This window comes from Gobio gobio (assembly GCF_949357685.1).
Source record: "Gobio gobio genome assembly, chromosome: 3".
Taxonomy (NCBI): domain Eukaryota; kingdom Metazoa; phylum Chordata; class Actinopteri; order Cypriniformes; family Gobionidae; genus Gobio; species Gobio gobio.
In genome coordinates, this window is record NC_137099.1 from 50,840,064 (window position 1) to 50,861,943 (window position 21,880).

General features: G+C 42.9%; 1 protein-coding gene across 1 annotated transcript in view; it reads left to right on the plus strand.

Annotated features, from left to right (window-relative positions):
- Positions 1 to 21,880, plus strand: part of sorcs3a (sortilin related VPS10 domain containing receptor 3a) — a gene marked incomplete at both ends in the record, with an annotated part of 376,847 nt that overhangs the window by 310,991 nt on the left and 43,976 nt on the right. Inside the window, 2 exons of the mRNA XM_079813000.1 lie at positions 406 to 577; positions 12,045 to 12,231. Of these exons, the coding sequence (XP_079669126.1) occupies positions 406 to 577; positions 12,045 to 12,231 (359 nt within the window). The remainder of the gene's footprint in view (positions 1 to 405; positions 578 to 12,044; positions 12,232 to 21,880) is intronic.

Here is a 21,880-nt window from a genome sequence, read left to right on the forward strand (position 1 = left end):
CCGGACAGATAACACTGTGTAATGGAAAGACTTAATTTGAAAACCAACATCAGTCAGAAAGCAGGTCCATTCAGAACAAGAGTACAAAATTACAGACAAGGGAAGAGACACAGAAAGAACACAATTATCATTTCCAGAGATTGTGTCAGAGCTGGCACATAAATTGTGTCCAAATCCGATTCATATAACGAAATAAACAGAGCTGCTCGGAAAAGATCTATCAGGCTTGCATAAACCTTGTTGTATCCAAGTGGATAAATACAGTGACCTATAAGTATTCAGACACACTTCACACTTTAAAATATGTGAATGCAATTGAGTCAGATAATATCAAACCAACAAATCTTTTATTTCAAAAGAAAGATGTTTTAAAGCTAGCTTATGTGGTTTCTGTGTGTGTTTCAGGTATCGTAAAGTGGTCGCGAATAACTGCACGAAAGGAGTGAAGGAGATGTACACGGCCAGGAAACAGCAGTGTCTGAACCGCCCCCCACGAGGTTTAGTCCTGACAACCCGTGACGACAAACTCACAGCCAACTTGGGCAGCAATGTGACCTTCCTGGTGCGGCTGGAGGAGGTGAGATCATCACGAGGGCCATGTGAATATGATAAACTCTAACCTGACCCTAATGGAAAATGAATGAAAATGATCAGATTCATTGATCTGATGATCATTTAAAGTGCAGCACGGACAGAAGATATAATTATGGGCCTGGTATTGAGTCGAGGCATAAATTATGCAGTAGTAATTATTCAATTGATGTGCGTACACAACCTGTTCTCACTCCCAAGGCGTCAAAATCTGAAGCATGGTCAAGTGCCTTCCGAGTCACAATGAAGACGCTAAAGGCACACCTAGGCGTCACTGTATCGATGCGCTGGGTGTTCCATTAATTTCAATTGTTTACCCAATGCATCAGACCAAGACGCATTTTATTCTTTGCATTTGTAAAAGCAGACATGATTTTATTCATATTTAAAGGCTACTTTTATATTTTGGAGCAACTAACCCCACTCCTACCCTAAACCTACCCCCTTCTAAACAATATAAATTACGCAACAGGCAAATACAAGTTCAGCCACAGGTATTTATAGCAAAAACTGACCAAAAACAGTATAAAAGTATTAACTCATGTTGCAAGTCTCAAGTCTTCTGAAGTCATACGATCAGGCCTGTCACGATAACAAATTTTGCTGGAAGATAAATTGGCCAAGAAATTATTGCGATAAACAATAATATTGTCGTTCTGAGACCATTTTCATCTAAAATAATGATAATGGCATAATAATGCAGGTACACCTTTACCTCAAAGATCAATAAACTTTTATTTCTGAAGACTCTTTAACACTGAAAACGGAAAGCATTTTAAATATCCACAATAAATGAACAAAACAACCAAAGCAAAAAAAGCAATGGACTCTCATAAACAAAAAAATGCACTTGAAAACTGGGAAAACTGCAACGGATGACTATGTTTTAGGTAGTGCTGGGAATCGATTAAAAAAAATTGACTAATTAATCAAACAATTGTCTGTAATTAATCACGATTAATATGTTTTTTAATGTTTTGATATTGTAATAATTTCAGTTACTCTCCAAATTAATGTAGAAACAATTTAAAGACAGCATATTTTAAATATGTGTTGTAATGGCATCTTTTTATGAATGAAGGCCAGTATCACTGATACTAATGTCTCTAAGAAACATTAATGACGTTACATTACAGTATAACTGACAGCTACCTAATTTCAACATTTATTAGGCTTTAAAAAAAAACTATTTTTAATTTAAGTGAACTTAAAACAATCTTTACATAAACCCATTATAATAAATGTTATTTTTACCTGTGCCTTCCCTGTTAGACATATACAGAAATGTAATAGTTATTAAACATTTAATGCATAAATAATAAATTAAATATAGATTAATCATCATTAAAGCTATAATTTTCTCTGTTCCCGTTGCTGTTTGATGAACATTAATGACAGGCATCATCAGTGCTCCTGTCACTTAAAGAACAGCCGCTGCCGAACATGACGCTGATCTCATGCGCTGTCCCGCGCATCTCATTTCCTCACAACTCTTTAAGTTCATTTAATACATTATTTAACTCATTTAAGACTCCTAATATGAGAATACTCAAAATTCTCTGTGTTGTTGTTATTGTTTGTTCATGAGCAAAAGAGAACTCGATGTGAGTAGGAGACTGACGCGAGTCTGTCTGTGCGTCGAGTGTGTGTGTGTGTGTGTCAGTGTGTCCCTCGATTAGCTGACATGAGACGCAGCCACACAGACAGGACATTGACATACAGCGCATTCTCTTGTGTCTTGTTGTGCTTAGAAGCATTTACATGTTAAAGAGCATGATCATATAATGTAACGCTTGGCAAAAATGGATATAAAAACGGACGCTGGAAATTATCGCGGCCGGAAAAATTATCAAGCTAATTTTTTTTATCGTGCAATTAATTGATTTATTGACTATCGCGACAGGCCTACATACGATATCTTCATGTAAAAAACAGAGCTGATCTTAATGTTTTAATCGCTGAAATGATGATCCCGCCGCTCCGTGAACGCACTCATTCATATTTCATTCAAATAATACACACGCCTCTTTAGCATGACACAATCGGTCACAAGACACACGAGAGCCAATGACATTTTACAATCAAAGTTGACGTAATGACGCAATTGGTCACGAGACATACAAGAGCCAATGCAATTTTACTATGAAAACTGACGTAACGGACGGCAATTTTTTTAATTTAATGTGGAGGTGCTGATCGCTTTTGGGGATTTTCTTCACACAAATCAATCGTTTGGCCTCGGAACACTTTGAATATTTGTACTTTTTGAATAAATTGTGCATGCAGCCGTATCTGCCTGTTATATCCTGTTTTTTATATCATATAATACACAAATGGGTAGGTTTAGGGGTGGGACGGGGTTGGGTTACATGTTCAAACGTGTCTAAATAGCGTAAATAAAATAAAATAAATGTACCGGTAAATAAAATTATGCTGGCTGATTAAATTGAGAATCAAACTCAACATGCCATAATGGCAAAATCATAACCCAATATATGATCACCATGACAATAACGTCAGGGGCGGGTCTAGACAATTTTTCGTGGGGGGGCCAGGCTGGGGCACAGACTCTGAGAGGGGTGGCACATTTAAATACATATAAACAGTGAACCAGTATACAAAGCCCTACACTGGAGGTAATAATACTGTATATTATTGATAACAAAACTATTATTCTGCGTGAAAAGGAATTCAAACTGAGTAACTTGAAATGTGATAACAAATAACTCAACTGTAGTAGAAGCATGATGTTTTTCCATATAGTTGTAAACAAAATAGAGCAACTTAAATGCTCTTTCTTGAGAAGCTGTAGAAGTGTTTATTCATATTTATATTACATTATAAATATATTATATTATTCAGTGATTCGCACATGATTTTGTGAGGCTGCTCGGTAGACATAGATCCCTCTAAGGGGGTCCCGGGGTGTGCTCCCTGGAAGAAAATGTTGTTCATTTTAAATTTAAATGCATGAATCTGGTGCCTTTTGAGAGCAATATTAAGTGACTAGATCCATGATGAAATTAGTTTTTTTTTTTTTTAAACAATTTTGTATTCTAATAGTAATTAATTTATTGGTTGCATAGATATGAATGGTGATGATATAGGGCACAAAATTAGTTTTCAGGTACAGAAATTGAATATCAGTAATCAAATGTAAAATAACATTGCATATTTTACTGTGTAAATGAAATTGAAGTTACAAAAGCTATTCAATCTAGAGCAGTGAGTGATTCCCTTGTCTTTTGTTGTTTGATTAACATTAAAAACACAGACAGCAGAAATATTAGTTTGCTAGGATACTCAAGACGGTCATGTTGACAATTTTTGTGTGAATTTGTCAGTTTAAGCGCGAGGTTTGAAAGAGGATATTTGCTCGCTATCTGAGAAGCGGGTTTGTGCGCTTCGGATGAGCGCACACACGCAATCTTCTCACGACGTGCGCAACTTCTCATTCGCGTCTTCTGGCTCCTGAATGTGTAAATTGGCTTAGTTTTAGTTCATTTTTGTGCGCAAATATTTTTTTTTATAAGCTTTAAAGCTTTAAAGAGAAACCAACCAAGGGGGTAGCCCAGCCCCCGGAAAGCATACCACCCATAGGCGCGGCCATTGCTAACCAAGCCATCACCTGTTGTTAGCATCCCATTGACTCCCATTCATTTTGGCCTCACTTTGACAGTGAATATCTTTACATCTGAGGCGTTTAAAGACTCCATTCGTCCATTGTTTATTTCTAAACAAACACGACAATGTATAAACAGTTCAATTACCTTGTTTCTTACACTATCGCCCCGTTAAAGCTGTTTTTGTAAAATATAGGCTAACGATTACGTCATAACCACGTGACTGTGTCGTGCTGTTAAGCAAATTACCGTATAAACCCGAGGAGAAGCTCGTAGGCAATCTTTTACTGTCTATGAGGCAATCGGGGGGACGTGGAGGCATAAACGCAGATAGAGATGTTGCAAATCCTTCTTCTTCATTCATCAAAAGTTGCTCCTGCTCACTCTCTCTGTCTCTGCGAGATTCGGTGATTCAGATTTTACTTGGCACAACTACTAGAAGACTTGCCACTGTCGGACAGGCAGATCACGTCACATCTACGTCGTCAAGCTCAGTCTGCGGCTGCGCAGTACATCAGCCATCAGGAAGTGAGTGCTTCTACCTGACTTCAATTCTCCCCGTTGAAGTCTATGGAGTCGCTCTGTCCATTTCTATTACTGTCTATGAAACCAACCAACCACCGTACTTCGCCATCTGTTTGCGCCCACTATTTACTCCAATAACAACACGTCACAGTGGAGTGGTTCCTCCCGAGTGCGGAGGCGCTCCACAACCACAGCAAACAGGGGGATGAGTGCAGTGGCCACATGCATGCATAAAATTAAATAGAAATAAAGCAAAGTACTGTAAAATATTAGTTATAGTTAAGAAAACCGCTAGTACAAGTACAGAATTAATACTGAGATGTCCAACAACATATTACATTCCGACTCTGATGGAAAACAACAGTATTATTATATTCTCATACTTTGCGTATTATAGTAGCATGTTGTCTTGTGGCTTTTTTGTTGTGTTGTGGCTTGATTTCGTTGTGTTACACAACAAAAGCAAGCCACAACACAACGGAAATGCTCGTGACCACTAGGGGGCACTCGGAGAGTCTGCCAATTCCATCAAGTGGTTGAAACGTATAATTTGTATTAATTAAAATTACTTTTAACATAAAAAAAAGACAAGTTCAAATTCAAAGCTGTGTTCTGACCCAGTAGTGCATCACAACACAACTTTGGAATTTGAACATGTCTTTTTGTATGTCGATTTAGCTGCTCTAAAGCACAGCCTTGTGCACAATGGAGATTCCAAATCGTTCTTCTCTGGTCAGAACCATGGAGAGCGATCGCGGACATGTCTGTCCTATGCACCGAAACTTTTTACAATGCAACAAAATATTTAAAGAGCATGAAGCTATTAACATCTCTATTATGTAAGCACAGATAATATAACAGTATATTAGTCAAGTCATTTGTATTAGGTTAAACAGTGATTTGATAACGTCTTTCATTTTAGACTCACCCACAATTGGTCTGGCCCATCCAAAACTGGAATCCTGGCGCCGTGCCTGATACAGCCTACCTTAGCATACATCACCAAAAATCCTTTTAAAGTTCAGATCAGATAGGAATAGAACCTTTAGGCTAAAAAAAAATTATGATTTCTTTTTTTATAGAGGGGTTTGCAGCCAATTATGGGCCTACACTGTTGAGCTATAATTTGAATATGTTTTTACTGGGCTGGTCTTATGTTTTAGCTATTTTATATTAACCCTCCACCAAATGAGTGGTCACTTTACTTGACGGTCAGATTGTTCTTGGTGAAGTCTAAGTGAGACTATCATCAAGCTCTATGTGACCATTTACACCCACATTGGTCATTTTGACATTCTAGAATCTTTTCCTAATTCTGTATCCTCTGCTCCGAGCTGTGCTGGAGCTCTCTGGCAGATGAAAAGGCTTCACTCCATACAGATGGTATAGTGCAAGCTGGATACATATTACAAGCCTACTGGGGAATAGCTTTTCATTGATGTGCAATGCACACATGGTCACACATCTCTCTTGGTTTCTTTCTTTCTCTCTCTCAAACACACACACACACACACACACACACACAAACACATGCTCATTCCAGGTAAAGTGTTTCTCCCTAGGCATCTCACCACAGCAGAGTTGTCACATTACAGTATGATGAGATGAGGAAATGAGGGCTTATTCCTTTCATTAAGAGAGTGAGAGCTAGTAAAAGAGAGAGAGAGCAAGAGAGAGATAGTGAGATGGGATAAGAATTCTACCTATTTATATTCATGAGGGTCAGAGCCGGAGCTGTTTCTTAGGCAAATCAAATGGACCTTAATATTTAATGCCTTTAAGGTGCAACACTTTTTTTTTTTTTTTTAAGTTATAAGTTAGAAAGCAGTTCAAGGTTTTATAGGTTTGAAGGGATGGAAGAAGGGAAAGTTAATGAGGAAGCAGATGCTTTCTTTTTCTTCAAAATGTTGTTCCTAAATTTCAGCTTAAAAAAAAAAAAAAAAAAAAATCCAATGGGATTAAAAAAGAAAATAATACTAACAAATAAATATGCACAGAGTAAAGTTATAACATAACTTTCAACACACTCAAATGTATTTATTATGATTGTTTTAACCGTGTAAAACAGCGATGCGTTACCCCACATACGCAACAAAAAGAGCGGAAGCGGCGACTGCAGCATAAGCAATAATAAAAGCTCAGAGACCGGTGTTTCATAAGCATTCGCTCCCAAGTGCTCAAACTTTAATACATTCGCTCATTCGTGAACATGATTTCTGCCTGAGTCTGTCAGATTCCTTTCCATTGGCTGTGGAGGTGAAGTCAACAACTCCCATGATTCCACATTCATTCACAGCGTTATCAAGCTTCTCCTTTGTTTTGAACAAGCGACCTCCTGTGGTGAAAATTACATTTTAATTTTTATTTTTTATTACCGTTTTCTATATTAATATACTACAGGCAAAAACACTGTTTTATGCATCTTTTAATTTTGAAATTTTGCTCTCAATTTTGTGTGAGAAGTGTTTTTTTTTTCTCAGAATAGTAAGAAAACAGAAAAGTAAAGAAAATAAAAGTGTAATTGAAATCGACAGACACAAATAGATAAAGGCTGTTTTCTCAAAATGGGTTTTTCAGAAATCTCCACTTCAGCACTTACATACACCAAACATTTATTCCTATCTATATCCTGAATGTTTTTACAGACTGGTTTGTTCATATATAATTTGCCTGTATCCAAGAGATAACCAAAATCCCCTCTGTAAAAACCTTTGACTGTAATTTGTCAAAAAATGAAAGAATTAGTTTTAACCTGGTTTTATCCAAAGTTCAGCTTTTTGTTTTAGAATTGAAAATTAGTGCATATTTAATTAGATAATGCCTCATTCGCATATTTAAACATAACATTTCAGAAAACGTGTAATACAAAAAATGCTTGCAATTCTTAATGTAATCCATCAACTGGGGAAGTATGGTGATATCTATTAGTTATTATTTGTACGCTATTCACATGCACACAAGAGGAGCAGTTGGAAATAGCTTCTGGAGGAATTTCCCTTAAAACGGACTTTGTCTAGACATCAAGATCTCAGCCAAAACTGTGTCCTTGCCCTCATTACACAAACTCTTCCTCCTGTCAGTCATCTTTTCCTTTCTCCACCCATAGTGTAGTTGTGATTTTCTGCACAAAGTGGCGTAAAATATCTTAAAAGCAACGCGGTGCACATGCTTGCGCAGAAACGCAGTGAGGCGGGCCACTTCTCACACTCGGCAGTGCCTAAAAGCAAACAGACAGGAATAAACCAGGCAGCTTTGGATTTGTCAGGGCATAAACACCCCCTCTCTTTCCTTCATGTGCTGCTAATGCAGTGTTACAAATTAATATCCCAATAGCATCAGCTTACAATGTGCTAACGGCGGAAAGAGAGAAAGGAGAGGGATTTAGGGAAGCATAAGCATGGATTTGGGAATATTGCACACACATTCGTGCGCTTCAGCGTTCCTTCTCTCGTGACACGGGGCATCCATAACCAGATGTAGAGCCTGAAGGACAATAGATAAAAATGTTTTGGGATGGTTCAAGGCAAGGACTCATCTCAACTTCCTGCTCCTCTTCTTTCTTTTCTTTGTTTTTAATGTTTTTAACTGACTGGTTACGCAGTTTTATATGTATAACTAGTGCTAACGGTTGATTTGTGGTGCAGATGTTTCAACAGAGGCCGTTCAAGTTTCAGAAGATATGCAAGGCTTATGAGCTGCTATATGGCCTTTTATTCAGTCAGGGATATGATATTTCCATAGGGGGAAATAAGTGTCATTATTACTAAGTATTAAGTATGTATAATAGTAAGTATTATAATCAATAATAATATACACCTCATGCAGAATTATTAGGCACGTTGATTTTCTGATCATATTTTTTTTCCAGGCACATTTTACCAATTCCAAACTCTTAAAGAATTAAGTGTGAAACCATCAGGAACCCTTTAGTTTCCAGCGCCACCATTATCCAGAACTGCAACCCACCTGGAGTCTCCAGAAGTGCAAGGTGCCAGGATCTCAGAGAGTTAGGTAAAGAATCCTAAAAAAATTACGCCCACTTAATAAGAATCACAAGATGAAGTGTTGTAAAATATTGTTTTTTGAATAGGTTTTATAGACAGATAGGTTGAGAGTGACTCTTGAAGGACCAGCACCACATCCTCTAGTACCACTGTTTGAAGAATTCATCTTCTAGAATCTGGCAGTACGTTTTGGGATTTCATTTTTAGTCCATCTCTGCAAAACGGACTTCAGGATAGGAGGTGGACTAATGAACTCCCAAAACTTGCTGCCAGATTCGGAAAATGGAAGTGGTACAGGGGGATGTGGTGATGGTCCTTCAAGCGTCACTATCAACCTATCCGTCTATAAAACCTATACATGTATTTTACAACACTTCATCTTGTGATTCGTATATTAAGTGGAGGTAATTTTTTTAGGATTCTTTACCTAATTTAAGTCTCTGAGATCCTGACACCTTGCACTTCTGGAGACTCCAGGTAGGTTGCAGCTTTGGAAAATGGTGGCGCTGGAGACCAAAGGGTTCCTGATGGTTTCACACCTAATTCTTCACCTTAATTCTTAATTCTTTTGCAGTTAACAGGTGTCTTTTCTTCTCCATCTGTTTTTGTCTGACCCTGCTGACCCAATGAGCATTTCACTGTCCAATGGTCATGCCTTAACTGCAATGTCTAGTATTGCATTAGTATTGTATCCTTTGGACATTTAGGGCCCTATCTTGCACCCAGCGCAATTGACTTTGTACACCGACGCATGTGTCATTCCTATTTTGCACCCGCGCAAAGCGCGCTTTTCCCTCCACAGAAGCACATCGCTAAACTAGTGAATGCACTTGCGCTCCCTGGGCGGTTCAGCTCAAAAAAGGAGGCGTGTTCCGGCGCAAACAATCCCTGGTGCTCTTTTGCTGTTCCATTAAACAATTGCGCCACTGACCAGAAAAAACCTAGGGGCCTATTTTAACGATCTGAAACGCAAGTGTCAAAACGCGAAGCGCAAGTAACTTTGTGGGCGGGTCTCGGCGCTGTTGCTATTTTCCCGGCGGGATAAATGGCTCTTGCGCCCGGCGCAAATCTAAAATGGGTTGGTCTGAAGTAGCTTCATTATTCATAGGTGTGGTTTGGGCGTAACGTGAATAAACCAATCCGAGCGTCATCCAACATTCCCTTTAAAAGCAGGTGCGCAAGTTCCATTATGGATTGCTATTATTATGGCGTATTTACCAGGCGCACGCCAGGAGCGGTTCACAGCCGAGGAGACTGATGTTCTTGTAAGAGCAGTGAAAGACAGAGAAGTGAAGTTGTAATGTTGTACATTATGGTAAAGGTGATTTCACAGTCTTTTTTTTTTCAGTCTTTCAGTTTTTTCAGTTTTTCAGTCGATTTTTGTTCCTGGTTCTTGACGGACAAACCAATTTGTCAGATGTCCTTATATACATATATGTCTTGCCACTATTGGGCAAACAGGTCTTATCCTTAATTATTACAATTAGCCTGAATCATTTGTAAGCTAGATTTATGCCTATTTTTTCACATCTTCGTGGCACACCACAATGATTTCCGTCATCTCATGTGTTAATATTTTTTTAGTGTAACAATTTATGATTTGCAAAAATAACTGTTGCATCTGTGTAGATTACATGAGCAAAGTGTATGCGCGTTGTGCACGCTATACATTATGGTCAAGCATGCGCCCTTAAAATAGCATAATGAACAACGCGCAACGCTTGCGTTTCAGATCGTTAAAATAGGGCCCTTAATAATGTTTGACTTTTCAGTCTGAGTTAAATCTCCTTTTTGCCTTTTTATCCGTAAAAGAAAACGTGCCTAATAATTCTAAATTCTATCATTCTAATTCTAAAATGTTTTTCATTTCCAGCCTTCATGAACAATTATATATCACTTATAAATGATTAAAAACACAATTAATAGTAGTTATTAAGATTAATGTGGTTTGGAATTGGTCAAATGTGCCTGGAAAAAGAAAATCTGAAAATCAGCGGGCCTAATAATTCGTCACGCAGTGAATTTCTTCATAGAATTTTACAAGTATTTGGTTAATTCTCACTATTGTTGCTTAGCATGCATATTACTAGGATATTGGCTGTTTATTAGTATAAAGCGCATATTAATGCCTTATTCTGCATGACCATATTCTACATCCCTTAACCCTATACACCCCATAACGAAACTTAACAACTACCTAATAATACAACTATTCATAATCAGTAATTAGGAATTTATTAAGGCAAAAGTTGTAGTTAATAGTATATATTGAGAATTATTTAATGTATAAAATATTTAAAAATTAAATGTTATGTAATATAAATAACAATACAATTAAAAATATTAAAAATAATTATAATTATTACTACTATTGTGTAGTGATAATGGATGGGGACAAAAAATGCCTTCTTTTTTTGTACTTAGCTGATCTCATGTATGATAATAGACTTACAAATATAGAATGAAATTTTACATCTGTTCATTTTAATTTAATTAATCTTTTAACATAAATGAATAGTTCAGCCATGAAACTCTATTTGCGTTCTGATTGGTCCATTCAATGTAATGTCCCCAGCCAAACGATTTCACGTATACATTTCCCTATATAACCAATTCCCTATATAACATATCCATTTCCCTATATAATCCAAACAAATGCGCTATACAAACTCATTCTATCCCTCCGCCTCCCCAGCACCACCTGCCTAGATCTGCTAGGGGAGTCTCATAGCAGCAACCTACCCACATATTCAGCTGAAGAGCTTTCTTTTCATTTATTTGTATAACTACTTTTAGCTTATGAAATAAAAGAATACTTGACAGCAAACTCACTCACAGCCGTATGAGTCACATTTATGTTTATACTCTCTGTGCAATATCATATCTCCTAAGTTGCAATTATGATTGCGGTAGAATGCAATTGACCCTCCAGGATATCTGATATTTCACTGCATGCCAAACAAACACAATATAAAGTATCAAATATATATTACATACAAAAGTAATGAGACTGTGTTCCCACAGGAAGTTGAAATTCATGCTGAGAGGTAATTCATTTGATACATTGACTGTTTTCTCCTGTCACTGATTTCATACACCTTGTTTCATATATGAGGCAGAGTTATGAACTCTGGGGCTGAAAACAATGCTTTGTGTCTGAAAACAGATGGGACAGTGTCTGTGTAAGCAGAATGGTGACGTTACCCGCAGCTGTTTTTGGTCGCAGCTGCCAGACACAGTCATTAAGCAAAGTGTGCTAAAGAGTTGTAATAATTCGACTTGGCTCTGCGTGTTGTTTTAGGGCGACTCCATGAGGACAAACATTCAGCTGGACTTTGGGGACGGAACGGCGGTGTCCTACTCCAACCTGAGCTGGACGCAGGAGGGCATCAGGCACGTATACCGCAGTGCTGGTATCTTCAGAGTGACAGCGCTGGCGGAGAACAGCCTCGGGTTCGACACCTCATCCCTCTACCTGCATGTGACGTGTAGGTTTCACACATACACACAAAAGAGAGCCTACTTTAGTATTTGTTTTTCGTTATAAAGGATGATGGGATGTCATTTCTATTGCATTGTATTACATTCTCCATTTTTCAAAGATAACAAAAGTCAGCATTTTATGAGGTTACGTTATATAATTATAATATAATTATAGCACTTAAAAATAAAATAATCAATCATAAAATAGTAAGACTTGCTACCCTTGTGAAGAAAACACATTTCAAAGTACATTTCAACATACTTTTTTAACCCTTAATCGCCCCTCAAGTAGGGTTTACGTTTGAGTCCCTTGGGGTCAGATAGACCCCAAACTTTTTTTTTTAAGCGATTGCATAAGGAAATATAATTTTTTTACATGGAAAACTATATATCATTTTTTTTATTTACTTCTCAACTATACATTTATGCTGTGTTTTTGTGGGTATTTGGTAGTTCCCTTTCGTTCAGTCACTACGACGTACGTTAGTGACTAACGAATGGGGGTTTCGCTTAGAAGCCAATCATCTTCATCGTATTCAACAGCGCCCAATGGCAGTGCCAATGCCATGGGCATGCGGAATTTGCATGCGTAACTCCGCCCCACCTCGTGGGTATATAAGGAAGTACGCTGCGAACATCGCATTATGTTTCTGCTTTGGAGCCAAGAGGATCTCTTCACTCCTACAAGCCTGATCTGAGTCATCGACAGCTTTCGAGACGAGCAGCTTTCCAGAGGCGTTGGTGTTACGGCGCGTTCCAGTGATCATCATACTGCCTGCCTGCTGATCTGCGCAGTGGTCCGCTAGACAGCTGGTGTGTGGTCCCTGGGCGCTTCGGCGTTCTCTGCGAAGCTTCCTCTCATAAAAGAGCTTACACGTGACGCGTCCTTTTCAGGATGTCTCGTCCGTGTACTTCTGGGTGTGGTCGGTTGCTTTCCTCTTCTGATGGGCACGAACACTGTCTGATATGTTTGGGCTTTCAGCATGCTCAGACAGCGTTCGCGGATGAGTCATGTTCTCACTGCGGGAACATGACCATCGCAATGTTGCGGTCAAGACTCCATGACCTTCGTACTGAAGTGAGAGTCCCCTCTACCACACCCCGATCTACTGAGTCCCAGAGGCCCAGTACTTCGGCTGGTGGTCAGGGTGACTTGACGGTTACGGTGTGGAACAAAGCCCCGACGCTCATGCCTCGGGCCACACCCCCGTCTTGCACATTGCAACCCGCGAGTGTCCAGATGCAGGTCGCGGGGCCGGCTCCGGCCCCCCCGCGCATCTCATTTGGCGCTCCAGAGGAGGATGCGATGTCGATCACCGCATCACAAGGTGGGCTCGAGTCCTCTGGAGATGACGACTCGGCTGTGCTGCCGCCCTCGGGCGTGCCAGCATTGCCCGAGTCAGATCCAGAGCTGACAGCCATGTTGTCTCGGGCAGCCGCGAGTTTAGGGATCGAGTGGAACCCTCCACCCTGTCCCGAACGCTCAAGGCTCGACGATTGGTTTTTGGGGGCTCGCGCTGACACCCGTCAGTCCTTGCCCTCAATACCTTTCTTTCCCGAGCTGCATGAGGAACTCACGCGGTCCTGGAAGTCCCCGTTGTCTTCCCGTGACCGTTCGGTGACTTCCTCCGCCTTCTCCGTCCTCGATGGGGCGGCAGCTAAAGGGTACACTGGGGTCCCTCCAGTTGAACGTTCTGTTGCGATGCAACTGTGTCCTCAGAGCGCTTCAACCTGGCGTGGTGATCCTAAGCACCCCTCCAAAGCCTGTCGATTCACATCAACCTTGGTGTCGAAATCGCACAGAGCCGCGGGGCAGGCTGCCGCTTCGCTGCATGCCATGGCGATCCTTCAGGTCTACCAGGCCAGGATCCTCAAGGACATGCACGAGGGTGGAGTTGATCCGGGGCTCTTAAATGAGCTGCGTGCCGCCACCGACCTCGCTCTCCGGGCGACGAAGGTGACTGCACGCTCCCTGGGTCAAGTGATGTCCACAAATGTGGTCCAGGAGCGTCACCTGTGGCTGAACCTGGCCGATATGCGGGACACCGAGCGAACCCGGTTCCTCGATGCCCCCATATCCCAGGCCGGCCTCTTCGGCGGGGCGGTTGAGGACTTCGCCCAACAGTTCTCAATCGCCCAGAAGCAGACTGAGGCTATTAAGCACGTACTGCCCCGGCGGCCAGCTGCTGCCTCCACCCCGCCGCCGGCGCAGTCAACTCAGTCTGCTCCACGCCGAGGACGCCCTCCTAAGGCTCCCGCCCCTCCCACCCGGTCCAAGCAGCAGCCTTCACCCGGGCCGGGTCGCGGAGGAAGCCGTAGGAAGGCGTCCAAGTCCCCTCAGGCCGCCCCGCGCCCCGCTAAACGCCAGGCCAAGCGGCGCTCCTGAGACGGACGGCTCAGGGATGGGAAATTCTTTCGAGGAGATGGTAGCAGGACCACTCCTTCCCCCGGTGGAGGGCCGGGGGAGAATCCTTTGTTCAGCTGCTGGCCCCCGGGTCAGCAGCACCCTATGTTGGTCAAAGAAAGAATTAACACTCCCATCCCTGAGCCCACAGAGTCCGGTGATGACGGTGCGCGCCACCCACGGGTCCCGCCACTCGCATCCCACTCTGTCGCCAGCCTCCTGGCAGAGCAGACCCCAGTGGAACGCTGGTCCTTCCCTGGTCTCCTCTGTCAGGACGCAGCTGTCAACCGTGCCCCCGCACCGGGACGCCCCACAGCCTCCCATGTCCGGGCCGGTGACGCTGCATCGCTGCAAGCCCACACCGGGTACGTCTGTACACCGTATGACCCCGCTGGTGCAGTTTCTGGATGTCTGGCTTCAGCTTCCAGGGCTGTCCCGCTGGGTCGAGCGGACCGTCAGGCGCGGCTATGCGATTCAGTTCGCACGGGTTCCTCCCTGCTTCCAGGGAGTCCGTTCCACCATGATCGGGGCCAACGCCCCCGTCATGCGAGCGGAGATTGCCACCCTACTGGCGAAGGGTGCGATCGAACCTGTCCCTCCAGCCGAGATGAATTGCGGGTTTTACAGCCCGTACTTCATTGTACCCAAAAAGACCGGTGGGCTACGGCCAATCCTGGACCTGCACATCCTGAACCGTTACCTTCACCGGTTTCCGTTCAAGATGTTGACAGCGAAACGCCTTTTCGAATGCGTTCGTCCACACGATTGGTTTGCAGCGATCGACCTGAAGGACGCCTACTTCCATGTCTCCATTTCGCCTCGACACAGACCGTTCCTACGGTTTGCTTTCGAGGGGCGGGCATATCAGTACGCAGTTCTACCATTCGGGCTATCTCTGTCCCCTCGCGTCTTTACGAAGATTGCCGAGGCAGCCCTTGCGCCCCTTCGGCAGCACGGGGTCCGCATCCTGAACTACCTCGACGACTGGCTCATACTGGGTCCCTCTCGAGAGCAGGTTTGCGGACACAGAGATCTGGTGCTCCATCACCTAGCCCGTCTGGGCCTTCGGGTCAACTGGGAGAAGAGCAAACTTTGCCCCGCGCAGAGGATCTCTTTTCTCGGTATGGATATCGACTCGGTCGCCATGTGCGCGCAGCTTTCGAGCGAGCGCGCGCAGTCTCTGCTGACTGCCCTTCGACAAGTCGAGGGCCAGAGTGCGGTTCCACTGAAACATTTTCAGAGGCTCCTGGGGCATATGGCATCTGCAGCCGCGGTAACGCCGCTCGGATTGCTTCATATGAGACCGCTTCAGCACTGGCTACGCGATCGAGTCCCGAGATGGGCATGGCGGTCTGGCACGCTCCGGGTCCCAGTGACTCGGGCCTGCTTACAGACACTCACCCCGTGGTCGAACCTCAAGTTTCTACGGACCGGAGTGTCCTTAGAACGAGCTTCCAGGCATGTTGTTGTGACAACAGATGCATCATCCACGGGCTGGGGTGCCATGTGCAATGGACAAGCAGCCGCGGGCTCCTGGACAGGACCCCAGCGCCTTCTGCATGTCAATTGCCTCGAGTTACTGGCTGTACGGTTCGCCCTGCACCGCTTCCGAGCGTTGCTGAAGGGTCAACATGTGCTAGTCAGGACAGACAACACGGCCGTAGTAGCGTACATCAACCACCAGGGCGGTCTACGCTCCCACCGTATGTCTCAACTCGCCCGCCATCTCGTTTTGTGGAGTCAGAAGCGCCTGAGGTCCCTTCGTGCTGTCCACATCCCTGGAGACCTGAACTGTGCAGCCGACGAGCTGTCACGGTTTCAGCCTCTCCCCGGAGAGTGGAGACTCCACCCCCAGACGATCCAGCTGATATGGGAACGGTTCGGCGACGCACAGGTAGATCTGTTTGCCTCCCAGGACTCTTCCCATTGCTCCCTGTATTATTCCCTGACCGAGGGCACCCTCGGCACGGATGCACTGGCGCACAGCTGGCCGTCCGGGCTACGCAAGTATGCGTTTCCCCCAGTGAGCCTTCTTGCACGGGTACTGTGCAAGATCAGGGAGGACAAGGAGCAGGTCGTCTTGGTCGCCCCGCTTTGGCACGGCCAGACCTGGTTCCCAGAACTCTTACTCCTTGCGACAGCCCCTCCCTGGCCCATCCCTCTGAGACCAGACCTTCTGACTCAGAGACGGGGCACCTTTTGGCACCCGCGTCCAGCGTTCTGGAAGCTCCACGTGTGGCTTCTGGACGGGACGCGGCAGGTTTGAGTAGCCTTCCACCTGCGGTGGTCGCTACCATCACTTCCGCTAGAGCTGAGTCTACACGACGTCTCTACGCGTTGAAGTGGAACCTCTTCGTCACTTGGTGCTCTTCCCGCCAAGAAGACCCCTGGAAATGCCCGATCGGGTCCGTGCTATCGTTTCTCCAGGAGGGGGTGGAGCGAAGGCTGTCTCCCTCCACCCTGAAAGTGTACGTGGCCGCAATATCTGCCTACCACGATCTCCTGGGAGACAAAAAGGTAAGTCAGCACGACCTGGTCATCAGGTTCCTGAGGGGAGCGAGGAGACTGAATCCTCCTCGCTCTCCTCTCGTTCCCTCTTGGGACCTCTCAGTAGTCTTAAGTGCTCTGCAGAGGCCTCCCTTTGAGCCTTTGCGGTCGGCCGAGATTAAGTTCTTGTCTATGAAGACGGCTCTGCTGACCGCATTGGCCTCGCTTAAGAGGGTCGGGGACCTGCAAGCATTTTCGTTTGACGAAGCGTGCCTTGAGTTCGGGCCGGCTAACTCTCACGTGATCCTGAGACCCCGGCCCGGATATGTGCCCAAGGTTCCTACCACTCCGTTCCGAGATCAGGTGGTGAACCTGCAAGCGCTGCCTTTGGAGGAGGCAGACCCAGCCTTGGCATTGCTCTGTCCAGTACGCGCTCTCCGCGCCTACGTAGACATGACGCAGTGTTTCAGGACCTCAGACCAGCTCTTTGTCTGTTATGGTGGAGAGCGGAAGGGAAGTGCTCTCTCAAAGCAGAGGTTGTCTCACTGGGTGGTGGACACCATTGTTTTGGCTTACCAGCTGCAAGGTCGACCATGTCCCCTTGGTGTGAGGGCACACTCCACACGGAGTGTGGCCTCCTCTTGGGCTCTAGCGCATGGCGCCTCGCTAACAGACATCTGCAGAGCTGCAGGCTGGGCGACACCCAACACATTCGCCAGATTCTACAATCTCCGAGTGGAGCCAGTGTCCGACTTTGTACTCGCCCCCCCGAGGGGCCGGTAATGGACCACGCTCAGGTGTCTTCGCTTGCTCGCCATTCCACTCCCATGACTGGATACGTGCGATATTTTCCTCAGGTGAGCTCCCCGAGAGCCCTGAGCTCCTCCAGCACTGGCGACGCCGACATCAGTTCAGTCTGCCCTTTCGAGCCCAGACCCTCATGTCCGGCCAGGTGCTCCGTGTGCATGGTTCCCCTCTGGCGACCCCCACACGAGTATTCCCACCGTAAGCCTCCTCAGTGAGCAGGTGTCTTCCCTTGGCAAGTCCCTGCCACCCCTAGGGTTAAAAATCCACCTTCGGCTGGTACCCTAGAGATCTTCCATATGCAACCCTCAGCGGGTCATATGTGTATTCTCTAAGTCCTCCCTACGGTAGGCACCTTGGCATTCCCTCACTGGGATATGCTTCCCAGTGTACCTTGGTAATCCTGTGATAAGTGGGAGTCCTAGGGCCTTAAGTGGCGGGATCTCACACTTACGCAGGGCACTGGATGACAGCTGAGTGGCGCTGTTTTACAGGTTCCCCCATTCGTTAGTCACTAACGTACGTCGTAGTGACTGAACGAAAGGGAACGTCCGGTTACGTATGTAACCCTCGTTCCCTGAGGAGGGAACGGAGACGTACGTTTCCTTAGCCACGTCAGCTGTGCTGCCTGGAACGCGAGGAGTTCAGTCTTGGCTCCTGCAGCAGTAACATAATGCGATGTTCGCAGCGTACTTCCTTATATACCCACGAGGTGGGGCGGAGTTACGCATGCAAATTCCGCATGCCCATGGCATTGGCACTGCCATTGGGCGCTGTTGAATACGATGAAGATGATTGGCTTCTAAGCGAAACCCCCATTCGTTAGTCACTAACGTACGTCTCCGTTCCCTCCTCAGGGAACGAGGGTTACATACGTAACCGGACGTTTTTTACCTATTTACTACACAAATACTTAACTATGTCATAAATTGGCTCATTAAAAATAATTTTTTTATGAAAAAATCACTTGAATGATGATCTTAAATAAATATAAATAGTTTTTGGACATTGCTCTATGTGTTAGGGATAGAATACCGCCATCTGTAGGTTTGTGGAAAAACTTTAGGAATTATAGTTAAAGAGAAAGAGAGTGCAATGACCACATTATCCACTAGAGGTCCATAGGGAAGTTATGCAAAAGTTAAGCTGCCTTTCATCTTTCTTTTATTTGCCCTTTTCCCTCTCTTTCTCATGATTGTTCCATGTTGCATTTGTGCTCTAGTATTTGTCCTTCATTTATGTATGGAATTTTTTCAGATTTATGCCAGTTTTGTTGATTTTATTTGCCAGTTTCTATAAAAATGCTCTCTGTTGCAGTCACACACATGTGTGTGTTTGTGTGTGTGTGTGTGTGTATGAGACAGAAAGTTCGTTCCACTTTGTGTTTATGCTCTAGGACCAGATCTTGATATAAATGTAGACATTTTCAGATTTATACTGGATTTAGTTGATTTTTTTTTACAAACAAAGTGAAAAAAAAGCATTTTTTACATTTTCCCATTCATTACCAAAATCCAAAAAAATGCTCCAGACACCTGTGTTGTGTGTGTGTGTGTGTGTGTGTGTGTGTGTGTGTGTGTGTGTGTGTGTGTGTGTGTGTGTGTGTGTGTGAGTGAACATGCTTGTTCCATATTGCATTTGTGCTCTAGTATTAGTACTTCATTTATGTATGAAAATCTTTCAGATTTATGCCAGTTTTGTTGATTTTATTTGCCAGTTTCTATAAAAATGCTCTCTGTTGCAGTCACACACATGTGTGTGTTTGTGTGTGTATGTGCGTGTGTGTATGAGACAGAAAGTTCGTTCTACTTTGTGTTTATGCTCTAGAACCAGACCTTGATATAAATGTGGAAATTTTCAGATTTATACTGGATTTAGTAAAAAAAAATGTGACAAAAAAAGTGCAAAAAAATGTATTTTTTACACTTTCCCATTCATTTTCAATGTGGGGTCAATCTGACCCCGAGGGACTTAAACGGTAAAACATTTTTTACACACCTTTAGAACAACCAAATCAAGCTCGGATTTTTTGTGCATGTTTAGATAGATTATTTAGGAAAAGTCACCGAGTCTCATGGCCCTGAGATGAAGGGAACACTTTTAAAAACTGGAGGAAAAGTCCAGTGGGGTCAGCTGGACCCCAAGGGACGATTAAGGGTTAAAAAGTACTTTTTAATTAAATAATGTACTTTTTAGTGTGAACTGATTTCAGACACTTAATTGCATGTTAATTGCAATTAAATGAAAATGTATTATAGTTTTATTTATATTAAATGCAGATAGCAAAATGTTAGTGTTTTTTACCTAAACATGTATTCATATATAATTTTTATTATTAATTCTAATGTCTTTGAAATATGATTAAAGTGTTCTGCTGAATATAATGGCAAGTGTTTATGATAAAACTAAAGTAGGCTTAATGTAATTTCCATTTAAACTTGTATGTCTTGTAGGGGTGTAACGGTACACGTATTCGTATTGAACCGTTTCGGTACAGGGCTTTCGGTAAGGTGCGCGCGCGTACCGAACGGTTATGAATGCAATCTTTAACAGTTAACAGTCGGCTTGTTTAAAGCGCGGAACACACTTCAATCCGAGTTCCCACACGAACATATTGAGTATTCAGTCCATTTTATCACGCAATTCAAACAATAAATGCCGTTTTAACGCTCTATAATGTGACGTGACTGATAGACGCGTATCAGTTCAACTTCAAGCGGCAGCGCGTGGCGCGCGAGTGAACGCGATCATCTCTTCTAAATAATAAACATAAATTAATATCTTAAGGTATGTTGAGGATACATTACAACTTGCGTATAATATGTTGTGTAATCGCTCCATCTGTATTTCAACCGCGGAAAAACAATAAAACAGCTTGTAAACAATGTCATGTAGAATCACGTTTACCTCCAGAAGTCATTCAGTGTCAACAGCTGTGAGTTCACTAGAGAGATTAACTCTTTCACTGAATACATGCTCTATATTAGCCTATATATTCGTCATATTAGCCTATATATATTCATTACTACTTAGCCTCAATAGCCTGTTAGTGATGTCTTGTTTATTTAATGTATGTTTAAATAAACCTGTCATGAAAATTACAGCCACTAAATGATTATATTTCAACAACGAATTGGAGGAATGATTGCCCAATCCTTGGCATGTCGCAGAGCAGCGCAAGATGAGCAATTTAGGTTAAAAAGTATATACATTTTTACGTTTTTATGAAAATGACAGATCGTTTCGTTAGATAAGACCCTATTCCTCGTCTGGGATCGCGCAGAGCCTCTGAAGCCCTTCAAAGTGCTTTGAAACTGCATTGATTTGGACCTTCAACATTTTGTTTTTTTTGGAAGTCAATGGTGTGGAGAAAAATCCTGGAATGTTTACCTCAAAAAGTTGTATTTATTTTCGACTGAAGAAAGAAAGACATGAACATCTTGGGTGAGATGGGGGTGAATAAAATAGCAGGACATTTTCATTTTGAAGTTAACTTATCCTTTAAGTGTGCTAGGGAACACACTTTCTTTAAGTGCACTAAGTGGCCTTTTATTTCATTAATATTATATAATATGTAAGTATTTTTTTATATAAAATGTATACTTTTAAGATTTGAAGTTCACATTCAATACATTTAAGCATACTTCTTTCACAATGCTTAAAACCAGAAGAGACTAATTCTAAAAAAACAAACTAATTCAGGGCAGGAAAAAAATATTTATGATATGTTCTCTGAAAACAATTAATTAATTCATTAATTCATGTTTTAAGGATGTTTTAGATTATTAAAAAAAAAAAAAAAAAAAAAAACAAGTTACTGATTTAGACAAAAACTCATATTTAAAAAAATGCAATAAAAAGATTTATCTAATTGACCCAGTGATTAACTAATGTCCTACCCTATTAAGCTAGTATTGTCTACTCTGTTAAATAATAAAGCACATTTATAAGACAAATTG